The 24477-nt window shown below is 49.5% G+C and overlaps 1 protein-coding gene across 2 annotated transcripts; it reads right to left on the bottom strand.

Moving 5' to 3' along the window:
• Positions 1-4129: 4129 nt before the first annotated feature.
• Fam187b (family with sequence similarity 187 member B) lies at positions 4130-22757 on the bottom strand. 2 transcript variants are annotated; one of them, XM_005081792.3, is made up of 2 exons: positions 22019-22757; positions 4130-4621 (listed from the first exon to the last, which is right to left on the bottom strand). In XM_005081792.3, exons 1-2 carry the CDS (start codon positions 22726-22728, stop codon positions 4237-4239), a joined length of 1095 nt encoding a protein of 364 aa, XP_005081849.1. In that variant the 5' UTR covers positions 22729-22757; the 3' UTR covers positions 4130-4236. The 2 variants fall into 2 exon arrangements, with proteins under 2 accessions (XP_005081849.1, XP_040591459.1); XM_040735525.1 differs by lacking the exon at positions 22019-22757 and adding an exon at positions 11716-12452.
• Positions 22758-24477: the final 1720 nt, after the last annotated feature.

The raw sequence follows: 24477 nt of genomic DNA, 5'->3' as shown, positions 1-24477 counted from the left end.
TCAGGCTTATTACTAACTAGCTCTTACAGTTTAAGTTGGCCAACCTTCTTTATTTACATTCTGCCACATGGCGGTACTTTTTATTAGGTGGCACATTCATCTCCTGCTCCCTCTGTGTCTACCGGTGACTCCTCTGACTCCATCCTCCCTCATCCCATCATTTCTCAGTATGGCTCTCCCACCTAACTTTATTCTGCTCAGCTACTGGCCCATCAGCTTGCTTATTAAACCAATCATAGCTGCATATGTTCACACAGTGTACAGAAGGATTATCCCACGACTGTTTTGTTTAATTTTGAGGCAGTATCTTACAATGTAGCCCCCTGCTGGCATGGAATTCAGTGTAGTTCAGGCCGGTCTCAAACCCATGAGATCCACCTGAGTGCTGGCGGGTTAAAGGCACTCACCGCCATGCTGTATGTTATCATTATCACTCAGTTATTTTTACTCATGTGTAGGTGAGTGTGTGCATCTGCTTGCCCATAAAGGCACCGCATGCATATGATGTCATGGCATCTCAGAAGACGACGTCAGATTGCCCTGGAAGATCTGAGTTGCCCTGTGGATGCTGGAAATTAAGCACGGGTCTTTGGCAAGAGCAGAATTGCTCTTAACCACTGAGCCATCTCTCCAGTTTTTTTTTTTTTGTAAGACAGAGTCTCACCGTAGCCCAGGTTAGTCTTGACCTTGCGACCCTGACCCTCCCAGGAGCTGGGAATTTAGGTGTATGTCCCCCGTGCTTAGATTAGCATGACCGTTTTTCAGCTGTCACTATATGGTACTCAAAAACAAGTACTCTAACACTGGTGGGCTGGTGCACGTCTGTAAGGTGGAGGCAGGAGGGTCAGGGGTTCAAGCTGTCATCCTAGGCTCCACGGCAACCTCAATGCAGCCCTGGGCCATCTTCCACTTTCTCTGAAGCAAAAAACCAACAAAACAAATGAAGGCAAGGGTCAGAAGCCACCAGGTTGGGCTCAGTACCCAGACACACCATTCCCAAACACTGTACCCTTAGGTGTGGATTTAATTTCTCCATGTTTCTATTAATCATCTGTAAAATGTGCGAGCTGGTCACTTCTGATGTGTTATGGGAATGAAATAGTACTCTTGTACAAGTAACCCTTAATTGTCAATTAAGCCTAGAGTCATCTGCAAGGAGAAGCCGGGACTGGGAAACTGCCCAGATCGGATGGGCCTGTAGGCTTGTCTGTGGGGGGTTGTCTCGATTGTTAATTCATATGGGTGGAAGCAGCCCACTGTGGGTGGCACCATTCCTAGGCAGGTAATGCTGAGCTGTGTAACAAAAAAAAAAAAGGCTGGGGGCTGGAGAGATGGCTCAGTGGTTAAAAGCACTGACTGTTCTTCCAGAGGACCCTGGTTCAATTCCCAGCACCTACATGACAGCTAATAAGTATCCAAACTCCAAGATCTGACAGCCTCACACAACATATATGCAGGCAAAACACTAATGCAAATAAAAATAAAACCCTAATTCTTTGAAAGAAACAATAATTTTGTTTTTTAAAAAAAGAGCAAGCTCTTGTTTTGAGTTCCTACCTGGACTTCCCCCCAGTGGCAGACTGTGACCTGGGATTGTAAACCAAACATCCCCTTTCCTCCTCTAAGTTGCTTTCAGTCAGAGTGTTTTTACTAGAACACTCTTTACTTAAAACAGTACTCGGCACACAGCAAACACCCAGATGTGGTCACAGACGCTTGGTCATGCTGGTCTAAGGGTATGAGCTTGCCGGGCTGTGATGCAGCTGGAGATGAGAAAGGGTGTCTTCTCTTCTCTTGAGAAGTGTCTGATTAGTGACTAAGGCGTGCCGGAAAACATGCAGTAGACAGAGGGAAACATCTCAGAAGAGCCTTATATGAGCATCTGGATCTGACTGCGCCTGAAGCAGCATCCATTCCTGACTTCTCTGTGAGCAACTCCTTAGCTTAAGCCATTCTGCTTGGCTCTCTGTTCCACGTAACACATGCATACCGACCCATATAGAACACTACTGAGGGGCTCTGAACACAGATAAGGACCACAGGGGAGGCAGGAGGGGCGGGGCAGGGACCCAGTTCGGGAGTGACAGGATGGTGAGACTGTGTGTCTCTGGGTTGCGGGGCCCCAGCTGGGCCACTGACTTCCTGTAGAAAGCGACTGCAGTGTGCCTCCCTCCCCAGATACAGCCTCACCCCGTGACTCTGGCCATTTGTCCATCACGGGGTGGGATCCGTTTCCCCATGGCTGCGACTGATTTTATAACTAGTCTAGTCAACAGATTGTGGTGAGAGAGACATTGCGTGGGACTCCAGTGTGAGCTGATTGTTGTCTTGGTCACTTGGTCACTTGGTCACCTTGTGACGATGACCAGACTGGCCCGTTGGGAAGGTAGGGGGTCTGATGCTCCCCACCCGCGTGCCCAGGTATCCTCCTGAGGAAGAGCCGTGTAGCCACCCAGCGATGACAGAGGAGGCATGAAGGAGCAGGGCCAGACATGATGTTTATGGAAAAGTCTGCATTCTGACACTTGAAGAGGGCCAAAACTATGGACTATTTTTATCGTTGCTATTGTCAGCCTCTGCCTCCCAGCCGTTCCTGACTCTGGGGGAACCTTTGCACTGTGGGTGTCGTGTAGCGCCTTCTGTGTGTGTGGCGCATAGGGAGAGCTCTACATCATCTTCCTGGGCTCCTGGTCTACCCCAGGAGCCCTTCTTGTATACCCCGTCAGGACCTCACCATCCAGATTTAGGGCAATGAGTTATAAGATGCATTAATATTTCATGTCTTGCTCGGCTGTTCTGCTAAATCGTGTGTGCGGTTTCTGGGAACAGCCAGGCCCAGCTGTTCCTGCTTGTCAGCTGAGCAGGGACAATAATCTTGTCCCAGGGTGGCACTGGAGGGCTCTCCCCTCACCACAAGGGCCCGGAACAAGGACGCAGAGAAGTGTGACTGCGTCTGAGGCTGTGGCACATCAGAGGACCATGTCCTGAGCAGGCAAAGGCATCAGGGGACCAGCGTGGGCTGGGTGGCCTGGGAGATGCCCTTGTGTGTCCCCCATCTTGCTCTTGGGAGAGAGGCTTGAATGAAGAGGCCCCAATACACCACAGTACAGACAGCCTGTTGTGAAGTGATCAAGATTCCTGTCTGGCTGCCTTGTTCCTTTCGGGAGGGCGAAAGGACACCCAAAAGACTCAGGAAGCAGAGCAGATAGATGAGGCTGGGGAAGCTCGGGAAATTCCGGGATTCACAAGGTCCTCCCTGCGGTTGCATAACAGTAACCATTCTTGGGGGAAGAAGAGGCTCTGGTGGAGCCGTCTGTGAATTGTATGGAAAGTTTAAGAAAGTGGCTTTCAGCCGGGCGTTGGTGGCGCACACCTTTAATCCCAGCACTCGGGAGGCAGAGGCAGGCGGATCTCTGTGAGTTCGAGGCCAGCCTGGTCTACAGAGCGAGTTCCAGGACAGCCTCCAAAACAATACAGAGAAACCCTGTCTCGAAAAACCAAAAAGAAAAAAGAAAAAGAAAGTGGCTTTCATGCGTGCCATCACCTGTGCTGGGTCTGATGACGTCACCTGTGCCCAGGCATGATGACATCACTGTGCTGGGCAGGGTGACATCACTGTGTTGGGTCTCATGAGTGATATCACCTATGCTAGGCCTGATGACGTCACCAGTGCTGGGCCTAATGACATCACCAGTGCTGGGCCTGATGACATCACCTGTGCTGGGCAGGATGGCATCATTGTGCTGAGTCTCATGAGTGACATCATCCACGCTAGACCTCTGGGTGATGCAGCTGCTTTAGAGTCCCCTCACTCATATAAGCACCCCCTCATTTATTCTCCTGTAAGGAGTCCCAGGAAACTCACTAGCTCACCAAGCCAGGCTTGGGGTGGGTTCACTCCTTTAGTCTGTCGTTAGTGCCCAACCTGGGGTGAACAGATGCGTGTTCCCTCCTCCCCAGAGAAAGCCATAGCACACACCCTGAGAGGGTCCCCTCCTTCTGCCTCCTCCCCGAGGGACCCCAGAGTCCCAATTCTCCAGGGACAACACAGCGTTGTCTCAGTTCCTTGTCTGTGCAATGGGGGTGACCAGAAGGTCGGCCAAGTGGAGCGGAGAACAAGGAGCGGCCATTGGGTTTGAATACAGGTCTGTGTTGGCTCCCACACCTCCAGGGCTAGTATGGATAGAGCTAAGGATGGGCCAGTGGAGAGAGACCCTCGGGTACAGGAGGTTCAGCCTATTTCACCAGGAGGACCTGGTTCCTCTTCTTGCCTCGGACAGGACGGAAGACCACCTTACAGAGAAGCCCCCCCACAACCAGTAGAGACAGCGTCAGCAACATCAGTTTCAAGCCCCTGAGGACCGAGTCTGCCTTGCCTGGCTGGGTCCTGAACCACCCCTGGCCTTTGGATTGTCTCTCAGACTCTCTCAGCTCGTCTTCAGGGTCTGTGGGGTTGAACTGGGCTATGAGCTCCTGTTCCACGAAACACCTGTAAATGGCCGGCTGGAAGACCTTCAGCTGCTGGCCACCGCTCAGTGGGTCCATGAAGCTGCTCACGTACTCGCCAGAGAGCTGGTTCTGCCACGTTATCGCCGTGTCGTTGACTTCCCAGTGGACAGGCCTGGATGGAAGAGGCATAGGGTCAGACGTCAGGGTCCTGAGAGGGGGGAGGGGGACTGAAGGGAGCTGGGGACAGCCGCTCTGCGTTCCTGCCACGGAGCACCGTAAATGTTACCAGGAGGTGCTGGGAGCTGTGGATTGCGAAGCGTCTAGACGTCGTCTACCTCTGACTGGCTGGGAGGCCTGAGCTCAGGCCAACAGGATCTATTTCCTCATCCTAGAACAGGGCTATCGGGGCAGCACCTGCCTCGGGGTAATTTGAAATAGTTTTTGGAAAATCATCGTCTCCATCTGTATTGCCTCCTGTGTTATCTCCACTTTTAATTAATACCCAGCCACACTAGTGCGCTAGGGACTTCTCAGCCTGGAACAATGTTCCTCAAGGCACAGGGCTCTCTCATCTGTTTCTGCCTTGTGACCAGTTCTCACAGGGGCCTTCCCCGATGGGCTCCCCACTTAGAATTTCAATTTCCCCCAACTGCCAGCAGCCCTTAGCAACGTGTAAAATACGGCGTTTCAAGCTAGATGTGATGGTACACACCAGGGATCCCAGCACTCAGAAAACTGAAGCGTGACAGTGGCAAATTTGGGGCTAGCCTGGGCTACATACAGAGGAAACCCCCCCCATTCTCAAAAAGACACCTCGTGAGTTTAAAATGTCATGTTCTTATTTGTCCTGAAATAAAAATAGTTAATTTTTCTGAGTAAGCAGGAGGCCATGTTTTTCACTGTTTCCTGGGTACCTAGAACATTACTGAGTGGATAGATGAGGTCCTCATGGCCAAAGAAACGGGATGACTGGGGGGATCCTGAGCAGACAGTGTTGTATCAAGGCTCCTGGAGAACATAAAACTCTTGCCGGACACGATCCTGTGGCCAGCAGCCCTCTCAAACATCACAGTTAGTCCACGAGGCCCAGGCTAGTCTCGAGCTGGACAATGTCCACCTGAAATCTATGCCTTTGCCAGAATCTCAGAACGTAACCTTACTCGGAAACTGGGTTATTGTCAATGCATTACAATGATATCATATTGGGGTAGAGTAGCCTTGAGGTCCAATGTCTGGTGACCTTTTGGAGCCAAGACGGATAAAGACACCTGGGATGAAGGCCAAGAAACGATGGAGGCAGGGATGGGGAGGGAAGCTTCCAGCCAGGGAATGCCAGAGGGTCTCTGGTTTCCCCAAGGCTAGAAAACTCAGGGATGGATGCTTTCTGGCACCCGAAGGGCAGCCTCCTGACAGCTTGCTTCTGACGTCCAGGCTCCAAAGTAGTGAGAGAAAACAATTACCAGCATCAGCATGGTCGCTGTTGTTTTGAGACAAGGTCTCACTGTGTAGTCTTGGCTAAGCTGGAACTCACAGGGATCCGCCTGCCTCTGCTCCCCAGTGCTGGGATTAAAGGCGGTGCCACCAACGCCCATCCAGTTCTGTTGTCTTAAGTCACCCCCAGTCTGTGGTACTTTGTACTGCAAATGAATACAGCCCCGGTGTTGGTCAGATTTCTCATCAAGGGACAACATATCAGACTAAGGAAGAGAATATTTTGGCTCATGGTTTTGGAGGCTTCAGCCCAAGAATGGTCAGATCCATTGCTTTGGGCCTGAGGCAAAACAGGATATCATGGCAGTGAGTAGGTAGCTGAGGAAGCTATTCATGTCATGGGAGCCAGGAAACGGAAATGGGAAGGAAGTAGAGACAAGCCTATCTTTCTCGGGCACCCCCACTGGCCTATTTCCTCAGGATAGACCCCACTTTTTCTACCTTCTCTGCCCAGTGCTGTTAAATTATAATTCCACCAAGGAGTTAATCTCAGAATCTCTTCCCTAAACCCTGTCAGTTGGCAAGCAAGCCTTTAACACTTGGGCTCTCGGGAAGGGGAGCCTTCGTATGTAAACTGTAACAATTCACTTTGTCCTCCCAACAGTTTAGGTTCCTCTAAAAGCAAAGTGCGTTCATTTAACCATTATGTGTGTGTTCATGTATGCACGCATGTATGTATGTACGCATGTACGTATGCATGTACAGATATGCACGTGGCGGCCAGGGGTCCGTGTCTGGTGTCTTCCTCAACCACTCCCTACCTTTTTTAAAGACTTTATGTGCATGAGTGTTTTAACTCCATCTATGTGTGTGTACCACAGATATGCCTGGTTTCCATGGAAACTAGAAGAGGTTGTTGGATTCTTTGGAACTGGCGTTACAGACAGTTGTGGGTAGCCATATTGGGTGCTTGGAACTGAGCCTGGGTCCTATGCAAAAGCAGCAATTGCTTTTAACTGCTAAACCATCACATGTATGTGTCTGTATATATACGTGTATGTGTCTGTGTATGTGAATGCATGTGTCTATACGTGTGCATGCATGTCTGTGTATGTGCTTACATGTGGTGTCTGTGTGTGCTCATACATGTGTCTATGATTGTGCATGCACTTCTGTGTATGTGAATGCATGTGTCTATGTATGTGAATGCATGTCTATGATTGTACATGCATGTGTCTATGTGCATTGTGTTTCTGTGTATCTGCATGTCTGTGTTTGTGAATGCATGTGTCTGTGTATGTGCATATCTGTGTCTATGTATGTGAATGCATGCCTGTGTATGTGAATGCATGTGTCTATGATTGTACATGCATGCGTCTGTTTATGTGCATTATGTGTCTCTGTGTGTGCGTGCATGCATGTGTCTGTATATGAGCATTATGTGTCTCTGTGTGTGTGCATGTATGTGTCTGTATATGTGCAGCATTCAGAGTGCAGGTACCTAATGAGCAGGCAGATCTCTGTGAGTCTGAGGCCAGCCTGGTCTACAGAGTGAGTTCCAGCACAGCAAGGGCTACAAACAGAGACCGTTTTGAAACAAACAAAACAACACAAACATTAGACTTCCCTACCATTTTACAAACAGAAGCCTGCAGGAGTCAACAGAGGAGGAGGGAGAAGATTGTCTTCAGGACTTTGGGGAGGCTCCCTGCACCCGAGGCAGGAAGCTCACTCCAGGACTCTGGCAGTGGCTGCAGGCAGAGAGACTATTTCCTGCCTCAGACTCCAAGACCCCCAGTCTCCCTTGTGTCACAGAAACCAGTTTGCCCTGCCTTGCTTTCCATCCGCCAAGACCCACGGCCTCTGAGACGAGCAGCACCAGGCTTTGAGACCTGGGGCTCCAGGGACCTGAGAGTGCTGTAGACTTCTCAGCACCTGCTGCTACCAAGAGTCAAACCTGCTGCGCTGGACAGGCTGCCACATTGTTTTCTCCCTTCAAGACTGGCAATAGGGGGCTGGAGAGACCGCTCAGCGGTTAAGAGCACTGACTGTTCTTCCAGAAGTCCTGAGTTCAATTCCTGGCAACCACATGGTGGCTCACAACTACCTTGAATGAGGATCTGGTGCCCTCTTCTGGCCTGCAGGCAGAAGACTGTATACACAATAAATAATTTTTTCCTTTTTTTTTTTTTTTTTTTTTTAGTTTTACAAGACAGGGTTTCCCCATGGCTTTGGAGGCTGTCCTGGAACTCACTATGGAGACCAGGCTAGCCTCGAACTCACAGAGATCAGCCTGCCTCTGCCTCCCGGGAGCTGGGACTAAAGGCGTGCGCCACCAACGCCCCCCACAATAAGTAAATTAAAAAAAAAAAAAAAAGACTGGCAATAGAGTTCCTCAGGTTTGTTTTCTTCTCTCTTTGGCCAGTCCATTCTTGGAGGCGGGTAGGACAAGAACCAGGTTGGAGGTGGGAAATGGTCTCCACTGACTCCTCCCTGCGGGCTGAGTCACCTCCCCAGCCTTCCGTGATCTCATCGGTTCAAGCATCCATCAAAAAGCTCAGGTCTAAGGTGAAGAGTCCTATCCTGGTTAACTTTCACTGTCCATTTGACACAGCTTAGAATCACCTGAGGGGGCTGCTGGATCAGATGGGCCCATGGATACGCCCGCAGGGGGTTGTATTAACTGTTGATGTGGGAGGGCCCAGTCCACTGTGAGAAGCACTATCCCCTAGGTGTGTGGTCCTAGGCTGAATGAGAAAGTTAGCTAACCATGAACCCGTGAGCCAGCAAGCCACCTTCCTCCGTGGTTCCTGCCCTGACCTCCCTCAATGAGAGGCTAAAATCAACGAAAACAATGAGGAGAATCAGTATTACCAACCCAGAAGGTTTTGTCTCATGGGCTCCTCTGACCCAGCGGGAGATGATTCTTCTAGACATTTCTATCATTCACATTCTGACACTGATGGAGAACACAGCAATTATACTTGTGTTATTCCAGAACCTCAAACTCCATATACCCAGGTCTTTCCTTCCTATCAGTCTCTCCTTCTGGACCTCCTCTGTGCTCCAAGCACCTTCCTCCAGATGCTCTGGAATCTCAAGGGCCCAGAGAAGAAGGTGAGCTACGTATGTGACCTGGGTTCACGTGACGTTAGGACTGAGCTCCACAGAGCGGGTGTGTCTTGCTGGCACTGTGACTGCTTTGAAGCTATTTCTCAACCCCTGCGTTACGGGGTCATCGTGCACCTAAAGGTCCTCTGGCAGCCAGCTACCAAGGCTCAGATCTGTGGTTTTGTGGACTCTACAGTTCAGACTACCTTGGTCTTCCAATTGCCTCTCTTTAGCCACCCCCAGAGTGGGTGGTTTTGTGTGGGAGAAGCCTGATTAAAATCCTTGTGTGGCGGGGCGTTGGTGGCTACTCTGTAATTCCAGCACTAGGGAGGCAGAGGCAGGCGGATCTCTGTGAGTTCGAGGCCAGCCTGGTCTACAGAGCGAGTTCCAGGACAGCCTCCAAAGCAATACAGAGAAACCCTGTCTCAAAAAAAAGAAAAAGGGGGAAAATAACCCTGTGTGGACATAACCTTCCTGGAAAATGAACTCTCCATGGTTACTGCCTTCTGTGGGTCACACCCCTAGGACTTGCTTTGGTTTCTTATGTCTGCACACTTAAGGATGAGGAGAAGACACGGGGAAAGCCTTTGGGACTTGTGGGTCGCACCTGACTGCTGTGGTTTTATTCCTCAGGGTTATATAATGTCTTACCTACACTTCACCACAAAACAAGTTCACAGAGAATCATGGGAAATCCTTATTCCTGCTCTAAGTGACACCCTCACTCAGCCCTCTGATCTACACCTGAGGAATGAAAGTCAAATCAGTGATAAAAAGGTTGGCGACAAAAAAAAAATCAAGTTAGGGAGAAGAAACACCTCAAGTATATCAGACTCGGGGACTTGTAGGCCCTATCTAATTATGGTTTTGACCGAGCTGGAGAGATGGCTCAGGGGTTAAGAGCACCGGCTGGTCTTCCGGAGGACCTGGGTTTAGTTCCCAAGGTCCACACAGTGGGTCACAAGCATCTGTCACTCCAGTTTCAGGGATCCAATGCCCTGTCTGGCCTTTTTAGGCACTAGGCACGCACATGGTGCATGTACATACATGTTGTACAAAACACAAATATACCTGAAAATAATTTTTTTAAAGAATGGCCTACTGGAAAAACCACTGTGACCTAACAGTCTGCTGTAATTTGGCAGTATCCATTCTTACTCTTTAAAGATGGATGGCTCACTGGTTAAGGCCAGCTGCTCTTTCAGAAGACCGAGGGTAGATTCCAGCAGCCACATGGCAGCTCACAACCATCTACACCTCTAGTTCCAGGAGATCTGACGCCCTCTTCTGACCCCCAAGGGCACTGCACACACACAGACACAGGCAGAGCATTCAACTCATAAAATAAAAATAAAGCACTAAAGACAAATAAGAAAGAAGGGGTTTCTGGAATCCGGTTAACTTGGGGTCTTTCTGATCATTCTCAGATACAAAGGAGGTGTTTATGCTGATGGGCAGGAAGCCTTCTATATGGGAGCAGCGAGTCTTTCATGCATCCTTTATTAGTCTAAAGGAGCTGTCAACCCCTCCTCCTCTTGTTGACACAGGGTCTCACGATGTAGCCTTAGCTGGCTTAGAACTCCATATGTAGAACAGGATGGCCTCAGACTGAGAGATCTGTCTGGATGTGCATCCCGAGTGCTGAGATTAGAAGTGTGCAACTCCACACTGCTTTTTTTTTTTTTCTTTTTTGTTCTTACGAGACAGGGTTTCTCTGTATTGTTTTGGAGGCTGTCGGTCCAGCCCGGCCTTGAACTCACAGCGATCTGCCTGCCTCTGCCTCCACCCGGCTCTCAACCCCTTTTGATCAGCCCTTTAGCTGTAACACTGTACTTACTCTGAAAAATTACACACACACACTTTAGTGTTGCCCTTAATTCTGAATATTTCAATATCACAAAAGTACATTAGCAAATAATAGAAATTCTCTTCTACCATTTAGAACATATTTTAACATAATTCTACACAGTTGTGAGGCTGCTTTTCCTTGTGTGGAGTACAAGGACTTTATTTGTTCTAATAAAATGCCTAGTAGCTATAGCATACGATTGAAAAGAAGGGGACGCAATAGGAAATTTAAAATGTTCACACTGCTTTCAAGATAGTCACAGTCTTCACTCACAAAATGCTCTCCTCATCCCTAGTGAGTTCACATACAACCACGCACTTAAGTAACGCTCCGGTAAAGAAAAAAAAAAAAAGGTTTTCACAGAGGTTAACTCTGTAGATTCCTCTGTGACTCTCACAGCCTGAGTGAATAAAGCTACCGGACTGAAAGGGAAAGCGCAACTTAACAAGAAGACCTCCGTGCGGCCACCAAAGCCCCGACCCGAGCCTGCTCGCCCCTTGCTCAGACATGCTCCATGACCAACATCGGCTGTGTTCACATTCCAGAGAAACGTTTACTGATGGGTTTGGAAAGCCGTGTGGTCAGTGACCAACGCGGTCCCCCGAACCTTTAAAGAATCCTATTCCCAACAACAGAGAAACCAGTGAGCGTGAGACTCTTAAGGATGTTAAGCGTACTTTTGGACACACGTTCTTGCTGTGTGTTCTAGAGAAGGCGTGTCCCTGCACCCCTGGCTCCTCCCATGCTCTCCCTGCCTCCCGATGGCTACCAGTGGGGCTGGCCTACCAACACGCCCCTATTAGCCTGGCACACATCCACCACGAAGAACCCTGGGACTAGGGACCGGGGCAGAGCTGGTGAAAGGGCCCCATCACCTGTAGATGGACGCTAAGGGACAGGTGAGCCATGTGGGTTCTGACCCCTCCGTGAATCTGAAGTTATCGAAGATGACGTAGTCTCCACCAGTCAGAGCGCCTCGGCACATCTCATAGCAGGCTTCCACCTGCATTTCAGGCCTCACTCGGGCGAAAAATGTCTTTGTGTCTCCCAAGTAGAGCCCACAGGGCACAGGCTCCTCCAGGGGCTCCTTGATATAGCAGAAACCCAGGCGTTTGCGCTCGCCCGGGCTGGCACAGTTGCTGCATCTCTGCCAAGGTTCCCACTGGGTATACACTACCTCTCCGTGGCCCAGGCTCAGTGTCTCGTTCTTTAGGGGCTCCTGATCCAGGTCTATATGCGAGATATATAGGTTGGTGATGTCCTGAAAATCAATCTTATACCCCGTCACTTGGGTTCCATTCCTGTCCCGGCACCGGTAGAGGCCTGTGTTGAGGAAGGACGGGTTTTGGATAAGGAGACCACCCTCTGGGTTTTGCTGTATATTGGAAATACTGGAGGCGTTAAAGGGCTCTTCATCCGTGTTCATCCCAAAGAAGAACCAGTCGACCTCGGAGCCGTTGCATTCCAAGAGGACATCGTTGTTAGAGAGGAGGGCCAGCTGGCATTCCCGGGCCTGGGGGCATCGGATGGGGAGGCGGAGTCCCGACACTGGGAGAGCAAGGCTGAGCAGTGCCCACAGGATGGTAATCATGGTGGACTGGGGAGGGGGCTGGGCATGGCCACCAGCCTGGGCATTGTGAGGTCATCCGTGAACTCAGGCCTCAAGCAGGGAGGCCAACAAAGGGGGCTTAAGCCACCACCACCTCCCTCTGGGACAAGTTGGGATGTGATTTGTCATCTCCATTCCCAAGAGGTGGTTCCCACGCCCAGGCAGTGGCACCGGTATCACGCGTGTGAGCATTCAATAGACTGTTCCTGCACGTGCAGACTGTGTCCCAGACACGTTGTGTCACAGGGTAGCCCTTGGGACTGCCTATGCAGCCCCAGCTGGCCTTGAACTCACAGAGATCCACCAGCCTCTGCCTGCCTCTGCCTCCACATGAGGGGATTAAAGACAGGTGCCATCACACTCTACGTTTTAAAATAATTTTATTTTTTGTGTGCGTTTGTGTGATTTTTTTTTGTGTGTCCCGTGTGTGTATTGGATCCTGGAGCACAGAAGAGGCGTCAGGGTCTCCCGAAGATGGATACAGACAACTGTGAGCCTCCGTGTGGGTGCTGGGAACTGAACTCGGGTCCTCTGGAAAAGCAGCCAGTGTTTTTTTTGTTTTGTTTTGTTTTTAACTTTTTTTTGTTTTTCTTCGAGACAGGGTTTCTCTGCGGCTTTGGAGGCTGTCCTGGAACTTGCTCTGTAGACCAGGCTGGCCTCGAACTCACAGAGATCCGCCTGCCTCTGTCTCCCGAGTGCTGGGATTAAAGGCGTGCGCCACCAACGCCCGGCCTGTTTTTAACTTTTTATTCTTTGTGGATCTCACAACACAAATCTCAATCTCATTCCCCTCGCTTCTGCCTCTGCCCTTGCAACCTCCCCCCAAAATCAAAATTTTAGAGTAAAACCAAAACAAGCAAACAAAACCAAATAAATAAATAAATAATCTTGTCACGGAAGCTGTAGCGCAGCCCAGTGAGTCACACAGTGTACCCTTTACTCCACACATCTTCACCTGTAAAGTGATCATTGCCGTGAGGCATTGGTCGAGTTCGAGGCCTCTGGCTTCTGCGGCCTGGTCGATGCTGGGCCCTCACTGGGGCTCCTCTTGGGAATCCTGCTGCTGTCCTGTGTCTTGGAGATCCTGTAGCTCTGGGCCCCAGGTCCCGCCCCTTCACGTGCTCCAGCGGATCACAGATGAGGTGGGTGTTGGGGTGGGCGACCTCACAGTCCTGGTTCTGAGCCTGGGTGGTAGCTGGGGCGGTCAGCCTGCCAGCTTTTTCCCTCGCTGTCACCACCCAAGTGAGCTCTCTGGCCCTACCCCGGCGAACTCACCCAACAGAGCAGACAGCAAGGAAGGGGGCCAGTTTTTCTGCTCTCACGGCCTCAGGGCCAGCTCGCCCACTCACGCCACCGGGGCCAGCTCCACTGCGCTCTGCCCAGGAGAGGTGATGCCCGGTCCTGCTCTCCAGATTGCTGTGCTTGGTGAGGGGCGGGGCCAGCTCTCCTCTTCTCGTGCCCGCCCCCCGAGGACCGCTCTCCCACCCTTTGAAAGTGGCAAGGGGCGGCGGGGAGGGCACATTTCCATTACCCTTGCCACCCCAGGGCAGGCGAGAGAGGGGGTGGGGCAGCTCTCCCGCCCTCACACCCACCGGCCTGGCTCGCCTGCACCCCCGCAGACAGGGTCAGCTTTGCTGTGGGGCCCAGGCGAGGTGCCAAGCCTGCTCTCTCCTGCGTGCACGGCAGCTGGTGAGTGACAGGGCCAGCTTTCTTGCCTGCTGCAGGTGACAGAGGGTAAGGGAAGGGAAGGGTGTTTTTGTAATCAGTTCTCTTAACCACTGAGCAGCCCCCTGACGCACTTCTTAACACCGAGGACGGAGCAGTGGTCAAATCCTTGCTGGCCGTTGTTCTGATTCCCTGTGTCTCTCTGGCCACTGCACGCACGCACGTTAACATCTGTCCTGTTTCCCGGAGCATTCCAAGCAAGCTTCAGGACCTTTGGGCAAGTTGGTCCCTAACTCTTCCCCCAAGATTTCTGCAAAATTCAGTTGATCTTAAATAAACACACATGGTTCTGTTTCTTTCACCCTAAATACCTTCTCAGACAGGAAGTTTGAGGTGACGGGGGGGGGGAGGGCATGGCAGCAGAAATCTACTAGAATCGTTGTATCTGGGGTAAACAGTAGAATGAAATCGTTGTACGGCGTTGTTTTCCTGAAGTTTTGCAGCCTTTGCATGACTTTGGTTGGTCACAGGACTACCCTGGCACACCTAGCTATCTTGAATTATTGGGAACTAAAAACAGTACATTGTAAGGACTAAAGGGGCAGGAGGGGGTGTGTGATGATTTCCTTCAGAAAAAAAAGTGTAGATTAGACCAGGGGCTTTGGTATGAAGAGCTTGATTTAACCCCAAAAACAACTTTTGTGTAACAACCAATACATAAGCCTCTGTTCAAGGTTCAGGTCACAGAAACTTTCTCCCTGCTGTCAGAGAGCCTAACACTCATCTTGGAGTGACCCTCTCTCTTCAACAAAACACCTGACAAGGCATGATTTTCTATGGTCCATCTCCTGCGCAGACTCTCAGGGAATACCAAACTCCAGCCATTACTCTTAAAAAAGAAGGAGGCTTCTTCTGCCACCTTAGGGTCACACAAGGTCACATGCTACCATCCCTGTCAGCCATGGCAGTTACTCTTTAGAAAGCTCCTAGAATGATGGATGTGGACCCACCTGCTCCTACGGGAAACCGCCTCTGGCCATTTGAATGTCTTCGCCTAGTGTGTGAATCTAAAAAATGTTTCAAGGTATAACAAAGTAACTTAAGAGGTACAAATCTGAGTTATCAGATTTCTTCTCTCCCATTCATGGTCTTAACATTAGTCAATAAAGTTCGGATAAGCTATTAATCCAACTTTGACAGGGTATAAAACACCAACTATTCCACCATACGATCATAACTGCAAGCTCAAGGTTAAGGTGCCTTTCATTGTGCAAAAAATATCTGCCAGTTTTCCAGATGGAAGGAAGGGTGTTAACGCTTTCAACCAAAATCATTTCCGACATGAGTATACTGCCATTTCTACAACGCAAATTTCAGTACAATTTATTGAACAGTCAAAATGCTAATGTGTCTAAAATTTATCTTTTCACAAAGAATTCTTGTAAGTTCCAGGGAGCTGAATTGAACCCACCCAAACAGATCAGATTCACTACAGATAAAGATCGTTCCATCTTTCCCTGGTCCCATGACTCCCTTCCCTCATCTTGGGACACCTCAGGAACCCTACCTCACCTTACAATCCTCCTCCCTCAATCACCGGGACCTAAGAAAAATTCTTGTCTCAAACTTAACCTTGTCCTCTGCTCTGCCATCATCTTGCCAGGTCTAAGAGGCACCAGAAAGTTCCATACAGCCTGGACAGCAGCTGAAACAGCCAGCTACCCCAGGACATGGCAACTTGCACCTTAACTTTCTCTGGTTCCCCTAAAGATGGTCAACGCCCCCCCCCCCAGGTCAGCAGGAAGGAGTCTTGAGAACTCCACGCCCTCATTCCCTAACCTGCTACGCCTAACTCCTCACATTCTAATGTCATGCTGGCCTGCGGGCCCCCCTGCGGCCCCCCAACCCCCCCCACCCCCGTCACCTGTCAGTGCACTCAGGCAGAACCCTAGTCAGCCCAGGGTTCCATGGGTGCAAAGGACCCTTTAAAACAAAAACGCCCACCCACTTCCCATCTCTTTCCCGCTGTTCCCGGGTGGCAGACGCTCTCCTCTTCTGATCTCTCTCTGTCTCTGTGTCTCTTTATCTCTTTTCTCTTTCCTTCCCCCTCTCCCTTCCCTTTCTAATAAAACTTCTCACTTCAGCTCTGTCTGCCTGGCGTGTTCGCCCCCGCCATGGGATCCGCCAAGGTCCCCCACACGCTTTATTATAACAGTGAGTCCATACAGAACTGTGCTTTTATGGAGATTTTTGCTTAAAACTACCTGATTTTTTTGTTTGTTTGTTTGGTTGGTTGCTTTGGGGTTTTTTTTGTTTGTTTGTTTGTTTGTTTTTGCGCTGTTGTTTACATGTATTCACTTATGTATGTGTCAAGTGACAAAACTTGTCCTGGGGAGTCACTGCGCGCACACACACACACACATACACACACACACACACACACACACACACACACACACACACACACACACATCCACTCATCCCAGATAGGAAGCTGGCAACCAAAGTATGGATACCATCAAAGTCCAACTTGGTGAACCAATGATTTTTATTGGGATTACTTACGGGAGCAGGAATGACTCAAAGACAGCTACATCACCAAGGCCTAACCCAGCATGAGTGACAGACAGCTCATAAAGCTGGGAACCTGGAGCACATGGCACAGATTGAGGCAGCTCAACAGGCTGGAGAGTGTCCTTTCCAGGTGCCTCAGTTGGTCTAATCCTCTTCCAGGAAGCGTAGCTGTTTCTGCTTCTTGCAGGCAGCTGGTCTGGTCTCAGAATCTTCTTTGTAGCTTTTATTGCTTACTCCGGCAGGAAGGGACCTGGTGAATCTGGTCAGCTTCAGGGACTTCCTGAAGCTATTTTGAGTTGTTTGCTTTCCTATTTAAGGAGCTTCCCTGGAGGATAGAATGTTTCAATCTGGGAGGAGACTGTTACACAGCAGTAGGTGTGCCTGCACAAACGTGCATGATTAGAGGCACGCAGAAAGCATGGTGTCTGTGTATTGGATAGAGGACAACTTGTCCAGGTCATTTCTCTTTCTCCGCCATGTGTGATCTAGTGACCAAACTCGAGTCGTTGGATCTGGCAGCAAGCACGTTTACCCATGGGGCCATTTTGAAGATCTTATTTTGGCTTTTGAGACAGGGTCTCATTCTGTAGCCCTAGCTGACCTAGAGCTCTCTTAAGGCTACATAATGAAACCTTGTCTCAAAATACCAAGAGCTGGGAATGATGTAGTTTAGTGGTAGAGTATTCTCCAGAACACTCAAAGCCTTGAGTTTGGTAACCACAGCAAGCAAAATAAAAAACGGAAAACATGTTACAGCTATAGATACCTGTCTTAGTGAGTGTTCTGTTGCTGTGAAGAGTCACTATGACCATAGCAACTCTTACAAAAAAGGAACATTTAATGGGGCTGGCTTACAGTTTCATAGGTTTAGTCCATTGTCATCATGACAGGGAGCATGGGAGAAGTAGCTGAGAGTTCTGCATCCGGATCCACAGGCAGTGGGAAAAGTGACAGAATCTGAGCTTGGTGTGAGCTTTTGAGAACCTCAGAGCCCACCCCCCAGTGGCACACTTCCTCCAACAAGGCCACACCTCCTAATCCTTCTAATCCTTTCAAATAGTGCCACTCCCTGGTGACCAAACATTCAAATCTATGATCCTATGGGGACCATTCTTATTCAAACTACAATAAGCTAAAACCAAAACTTCTTGATTCTTTGATGGAGTGAGTAAATTCATTGGGGGGGGGGAATTCAACAACACTACCACAATTAAAAAAAGTTTTCAGGCTGGAGAGATGGCTCAGCATTTGAGAGCACTGGCAACTCTTCTAAAGGACCCAGGCTCAATTCCCAGCACCCACATGGCAGCTCACAGCTGTCTGTAACTCCAGCTCCAGGGGATTTGATACCTTCATACCAATGCACATAAAATAAAGTTAATTAAATCATTTAAAAAGGAAAAAAGACAACAGTTTTATATTTACAACTCAAGAAATTAACTCAGTAAGTAATTTAAAATTTATGTGCACACACACACACACACACACACACACACACACACAAACCTAAGTCCAGAAACAGTTACTAGCAAGTGCTTCCAAATATGTTACAGGCAGCTGCTCTCTGCTTCCCATTCCAAGGTATGAGGTGAGGAGACCCAGCCCCCACGGAGCCTCTCCACAACACATCTCCTGCCAACATACCCTCCCTGCCTTCCACCATGCCTTCCCACCACAATCGACTATATCCCTCTGGAACTCAGCAGCAAGTGTCGATTTGGCTCCCGGAATCAAACTGTGTTGGATACTTTTTGTTTTGTTTTTCGAGTAGTGTTTCTCTGTAGTGTTTTGGAGGCTGTCCTGGAACTCGCTCTGTAGACCAGGCTGGCCTCGAACTCACAGAGATCCTCCTGCCTCTGCCCCCCGAGTGCTGGGACTAAAGGCCTGTGCCACCAACGCTCGGCTGTATTGGGTACTTTTATGTTGCTATGATAAAACACTTTGACCAAGGCCACTCAAAGAAGGAAGAGTTAATTTGGGCTTATGGTCCCAGAGGGTGTCAGCATTCAGGCATCTGTACTGGCCTGTCCTTGGGGTCCTGACAGGATACGCCCTCAGCTGCAGACACTAAGAGCACCACCTTTTAAAAGGGTCCTGCCCACCTCCCATCTCTCTCTCTCTCTCTCTCTCTCTCTCTCTCTCTCTCTCCTCTCTCCTCTCTCTCTCTCTCTCTCTCTCTCTCTCTCTCTCTCTCTCTCTCTCTCTCTCTCTCTCTCTCTCTCTCTCTCTCTCTCTCTCTCTCTCTCTCTCTCTCTCTCTCTCTCTCTCTCTCTCTCTCTCTCTCTCTCTCTCTCTCTCTCTCTCTCTCTCTCTCTCTCTCTCTCTCTCTCTCTCTCTCTCTCTCTCTCTCTCTGTCCCCCCACCTCTCCCCACTGCCTCTGCCCCCAGAGGCCAGTCCCCCCCTTCCCCTTTTTGTGATCCTTTTCCCCTAATTTAAAAAACAAAACAAAACAAAACCTTCTGCTTAGCCAGGTGTTGGCGGCGCACGCCTTTAATCCCAGCACTTGGGAGGCAGAGGCAGGTGGATCTCTGTGAGTTCGAGACCAGCCTGGTCTACAGAGCAAGTTCCAGGACAGGCTCCAAAACAATACAGAGAAACCCTCCGCTTGAACTCTGTCGAATAGAATGGTGTCTTTCCTTCTTGAACCGTTTTTTGTTTTGTTTTTTTTTGTTTTTAATTACAACAGAGGGGAAGCATAACTTCAAGCAACAGGCATGTCAGCGGGAGGAGGAAGCGGAGAGATCAGAGTTTCAAACCAACACCTCCCCACCTCCGTTCCAAAGCAGATAATGAGCACAAGTGGAGCCAGGCCTTAAACTCCCAAAGCCTTCCCCGGGTGATGTACTTCCTCCAGCAAGACCGCCCCTCCCCGTAACATGCCCAAACAGCGCCACCCACTGGGGGCCGAGAGTCACAACATTTCTCATTCTCAAACCACGATTCTGGCAGAATGAAGGGGGTGGGGGGACTGCCAGCTGCAGAATGAGCGCCCACTGGGAGCAAGTAAGACCTAACAACGGATGACCACCCCGGAAGCCAAGTGGACAGGGACCTTTTAATGAACCTCACGTGCCTGAAGTCGACATTTTCATTATAGAGGAACCGGCACCGAGGGCAGTGGTTCTCAACATGCGGGTCGTGACCATCGGAAAGCATGTATTTCTGATGGTCTTAGGAACTGAGACACCACTCAGCAGCAAAACTACAGTTATGAAGCAGTAACAGAAATGATTTTCCGGTGGTGGTGGTGGGTCGCCACAACCTGAGGAATTGTGTTAAAGGATCAAAGTGCTAGGAAGATTGAGAACCACTGATTTAAGGACTGCAGAGGTAGCCGAGCCATTAAAAGCGTTAGCTGCTCTTCCAGAGGACCCAAGTTCAATTCCCGGCCCAGTTCCAGGCAATCCATTGCCCTCTTCCCTGAGCACTGCACACATGGAGTGCACATAAATACATGCATGTAAAACACCCATACACATAAAATGAAAAATAAATCTTACATTAAAAAAGTAAAGTAATTGTGTGGTTCTTATAAGGATTTAAAACAAACAAACAAAAAAATTAAAAGGAACCTAAATTCCATCCACAACTGCAATAACCAAGGACGAGGGAACCTCTGATGAACTGTCTTCCAGAAAATTCTCTAAGTCTAGGTTTTGGGGTTTTGTTTGTTTGTTTTGTTTTACTTGTTTGGTTTTTTACTTTTATTTATATATTAACTTTTTTGAACTAGGGTCTCACTACATAGCTCTGGCTGTCCGGGTAAGTCTATGTTTTAGTCTATGTTTTTACATGCAATATCTACAACTGTTGATGGACAGCCTCCAAAGCTACAGAGAAACCCTGTCTTGAAAAACCAAAAAAAAAAAATGTCTTTGTCTAATAATTACATTATGTCATGACCCTTTGTCGACTTACATAAAACAGTGACAGAGAGCCAGGCAGTGGTGGCGCACACTTTTAGTTCCAGCACTCAGGAGGCAGAGGCAAGAGGATCTCTGTGAGTTTGAGGCCAGCTTGGTCTACAGAATGAGTGCCAGGACAGGCTCCAAAGCTACACAGAGAACCCCTGTCTCCAAAAACAAAAGAACAAATAAAAATATTGTCAAAGGAAGAAACAAACATGTTCCAGGTGTGGTGGTGTGTGTTTTTCATGTCAGCTCTCAGGAGGCAAAACCAAGGAGATCTCTGTGAGTTTGAGGCCAGCCTGGTCTATAGCAAGTTCCAGGCCAGCCAAAACTACATAGTGAGACCCTGTCTCAAAAAAATAAAAGCCGGGCATTGGTGGCGCACACCTTTAATCCCAGTACTCGGGAGGCAGAGGCAGGCGGATCTCTGTGAGTTCGAGGCCAGCCTGGTCTACAAAGTGAGTTCCAGGACAGCCTCCAAAGCTACAGAGAAACCCTGTCTCGAAAATCCAAAAAAAAAAAAAAAAGAAAAGAAAAGTAAAAAGAAAAAAATAAATAAATAAAAAAGAAAGAGGAATATCTAATGGAGAGTTTAAACGTTCACATTTTCACCACTGAATTTAGGTTTCTGTTCTTTTAGAGGGGCAAACAGGTGTCTCTCCCAACAAAGGGACATTTATCAACCAGTTACATTTAGGGACGAGGGAGAGAGCATGGACAAGGCATGAGTAAGCCCCACAGTGTCTCAGGGACAATTCCTGCAACCCTCTTGAAACTTACCCAAGTATGTCCAAAGATAAAACCTCAACCAATTAAAAGCATACTGATGTAACTGCTGCTTGCTAATCCAATTATGTTTGGGATGATCTAACCGCTCCTGAAATTCCCCTAGCTGTGCTTAAAAGGAGCCTGCACGCTCCTCTGGGGGTTGTGACCATTTTGGTACAGGTGAAGGACCCCACATACGCTGGTAAACGAACGCTCTTTGCTCCTGCGTACTGTTCGAGTCTGGGGTCTCCCTTTAGCGTTTTCTCGGCACCTACACTAAGACTCAGGGCAAGCCATGCTCGAGGGGCAAGCCATGCTCATCAGGGGCCAGTCAGCAGACAAGACCCACATCCATGTTTACATTGGCTGAGCCTGGGCCTGAGACTCTGGCTCCAAGTTGCCTGTGTGGGCAGGGAAGAGGTCTTTTTTCAGTCACCGCCTTCCTCAGCATCTCCTGCCTGGATTCCAATGCAGAGGAGATTTCCGGTGTGGAAATATCTAACCAAATCAGTGACTCTAGGCTCTCACTGGCCGTGAAGGCTTCTGGGTGTGGAGAAAGAGCTTTTATCTACGGAGGGAGCCCCAGGACACTAGGACTGACGGGGGGGGGGGGGGGGGGCAAGAGACCGGCTTGATGGCCCCGCTCCAGTTACCTGTAGATGGAAGCCAAGGGACAGCTGAGCCACACGTGGTCGGTGGCTTTGTCCAGCTGGCGAGTGTCAAAGACGAAGAACGGCTGGTTGGTTTCTATGACGGTGTCACAGGGCACCCGGCAGGCTTGCAGCTGGAGCTCAGGCCGCAGGCGTTTGTGGGTCACCTTCTCTCGCATGTAGAGCCAGCAGGGCGTGGGTTTCCCTAGAGGCTCCTCCACGTAGCAGTAGCCTAGACGTTTGCGCTCGCCGGGCTTCTCACAGCGGTTGCAATCTTGCCAAGGATCCCAGCGGGTAAAGACGATTACCTCGCCTCCTAAGTTCATGGTCTCGTTTCCCATGGGTGTTTGGCCCAGGTCTTTGTGTGTGACGTGCAGCAGGGCTATATCCTGAAAGTCAATCTCATATTCCACCACCCGGGTCTTGTGACCATCCAGGCAGCGGTAGAGCCCCGTCTGGGAGGGCTGAGGGTTGGGTAACTGCAGGTTACTCCCGGGCAGAATCTTCACGTTGGGCATGGAGTTGAGCAGGGACAGTGTGTCCTCCAGAGTTGAAGAGAAATACCATAGTGCTTTGGGGTAGTTACACTGGAGGATCACGTCATTGCCTGAGAGCAGGGCGTAGCGGCACAAGTTCTTGTAGGGACAGTTGATTAGTTTCTGGGCCCACAGCAAGGGAAGAGAAAGACTAGCCAGCCACAGAGTGGCCAGCATGGTTGAAGACTACAGGAGGAACATCAGAACCTTCTTAGGTACTGTGATGTCATCCCTAGAACTCAGGTACTTAAGTAAGCCCTGTAAACCTCGGAGTCCAGCGAGTTTTCAGAAATACATATCAAATACATAAAACTTGGGCTGGAGAGATGGTTCGGCAGTTAAGAGCACCGGCTGCTCTCCAGAGGACCTGGGATTGATTCTTAGTACCCACGTGTCTGCGATTCCAACCCCAGAGGATCTGATGCCCTCTTCTGGCTTCTGTGGGCACCAGGTACACGTGTGGCGTACAGACGTACATACAGGCAGACACATGAATATAAAATAAAAACTGAATTATGTATTTGTGTGTAAGTTATAGCTTACATATCCCCAGGAAGTAGACAGAATTATTCACCCTCATACACGCAGTACATGGAGATAGGGATGTGCTTTGAATCCAAAGACCCACTAGACTTCACACATCTGGGTCCCCAATGGTGGTGCCGATGTTGATGGTATGAAAACCTTAGTGTTCATCCCACCGAACGATAGGGGAGACCATTACCCAAATTCTTTTGGTCAGATTATGCAAGCTTTATTTTCTACCAGACAGGGCTATCTCTCTAAAGGTGGAGTTTAGCATCGAACACAGGAGAACGTGGGGTTTATATTAGCCCCCCAAATTCAAGGCCAAGGGTTTTTCAAGGATTTTTGGTTACATTGGAACTGGAACGTGGAGAAATATCTCAAAATTATTTGGCAGAAGACCTTATCAGGGTGGGAGCCAGGGAATAGGGTGTGGAACATGTCAAATTCCAGAACCGGTCTAGACCTGGTCAAATCCAAGTTTTGCAGAAAGCAAGAACAAGACAGCTTTTAATCTTAAGATGGAGTCAGGCTGGGCCGTCACTGGGAAACAGGACCCAGCTGGAGGAGGTAGGGCAGTCCTCGGGTCGATATTGACCCTGGCTGCTTACCGTCTGCACACTTCGTTCTGTACCTCACCAACCTGGCAATGCAAGCTCCAAAATGATGCAGCCAGCCAAACATGCCCAGAAACCTTTGAAACTGTGAGCCAGAAAAAAAAAAAAGATTAAACAAACACCCCGTTTCTCCCAGAGATGAGTGTCTGACATGGGGAACGGGACGGAGAGATACTGGTCTCTACTGTTTCTGGAGCCCATCGGGAAGCCATGACCAGGGTCTCCTCTCCAAGCCTTAAGTCATCACCAATCAGCCCCCTTGGTGTCAGTGGGATGCCCTCTAGTGGTGACAGTCTAGAGTCCATCCTCCTGGGGTCTTATTTCGTCACCGCATCCTTTTACACATTCATGCCCGGAACTGGTTAGTGGAGGGTGCTCCTCCACAGGGCCCCCACAGATGGCAGCTAAAACAACGCTGGTTGGCGTGGCGGGGGAGGGATGCCGCTAACTGTAATGGACCACGTGGCCCCACGTAACTACAGAAGGGCCGGGAAATAAATGGAGGGCTGGAATACTTACTAAGCAACATTGCCTTCAGGCAGGGATGGAATAGACAGTGGAAATCTGACTGGTAAAATATCAGACCGACAGCAAATGATTCGAAGAGGAGAAAGGAGAGGGAAGCTGGGGGTAAGCCTGCCCGGGGATACACGCTGAAACCCCACTTTCAGACTTACATGTGGGAGCACATATCCTGTCTTCGTTTGGAGACAGGGTATGTACAAATATTGAGTGAAAATGCAGTGATTAGGGTGGGTTCTAATCTAACACAGATTTCCTTTTC

This window comes from Mesocricetus auratus, unplaced genomic scaffold, assembly GCF_017639785.1.
Source record: "Mesocricetus auratus isolate SY011 unplaced genomic scaffold, BCM_Maur_2.0 Super-Scaffold_100046, whole genome shotgun sequence".
NCBI classification, from domain to species: Eukaryota; Metazoa; Chordata; class Mammalia; order Rodentia; family Cricetidae; genus Mesocricetus; species Mesocricetus auratus.
Note: the sequence above shows the minus strand (reverse complement) of the source record. Positions and strands in the feature narration are given on the sequence as shown.

What these genes read in the sequence shown, in the direction of transcription:
- Fam187b (XM_040735525.1), bottom strand. Translation starts at nt 12,431, where the DNA reads ATGATTACCATCCTGTGGGCACTGCTCAGCCTTGCTCTCCCAGTGTCG. An exon ending in CCCTTAGCGTCCATCTACAG is followed by an intron (nt 4,622 to 11,715) that starts GTGATGGGGCCC and finishes TCTTCCATCCAG; the next exon opens with GCCTGTCCACTGGGAAGTCA.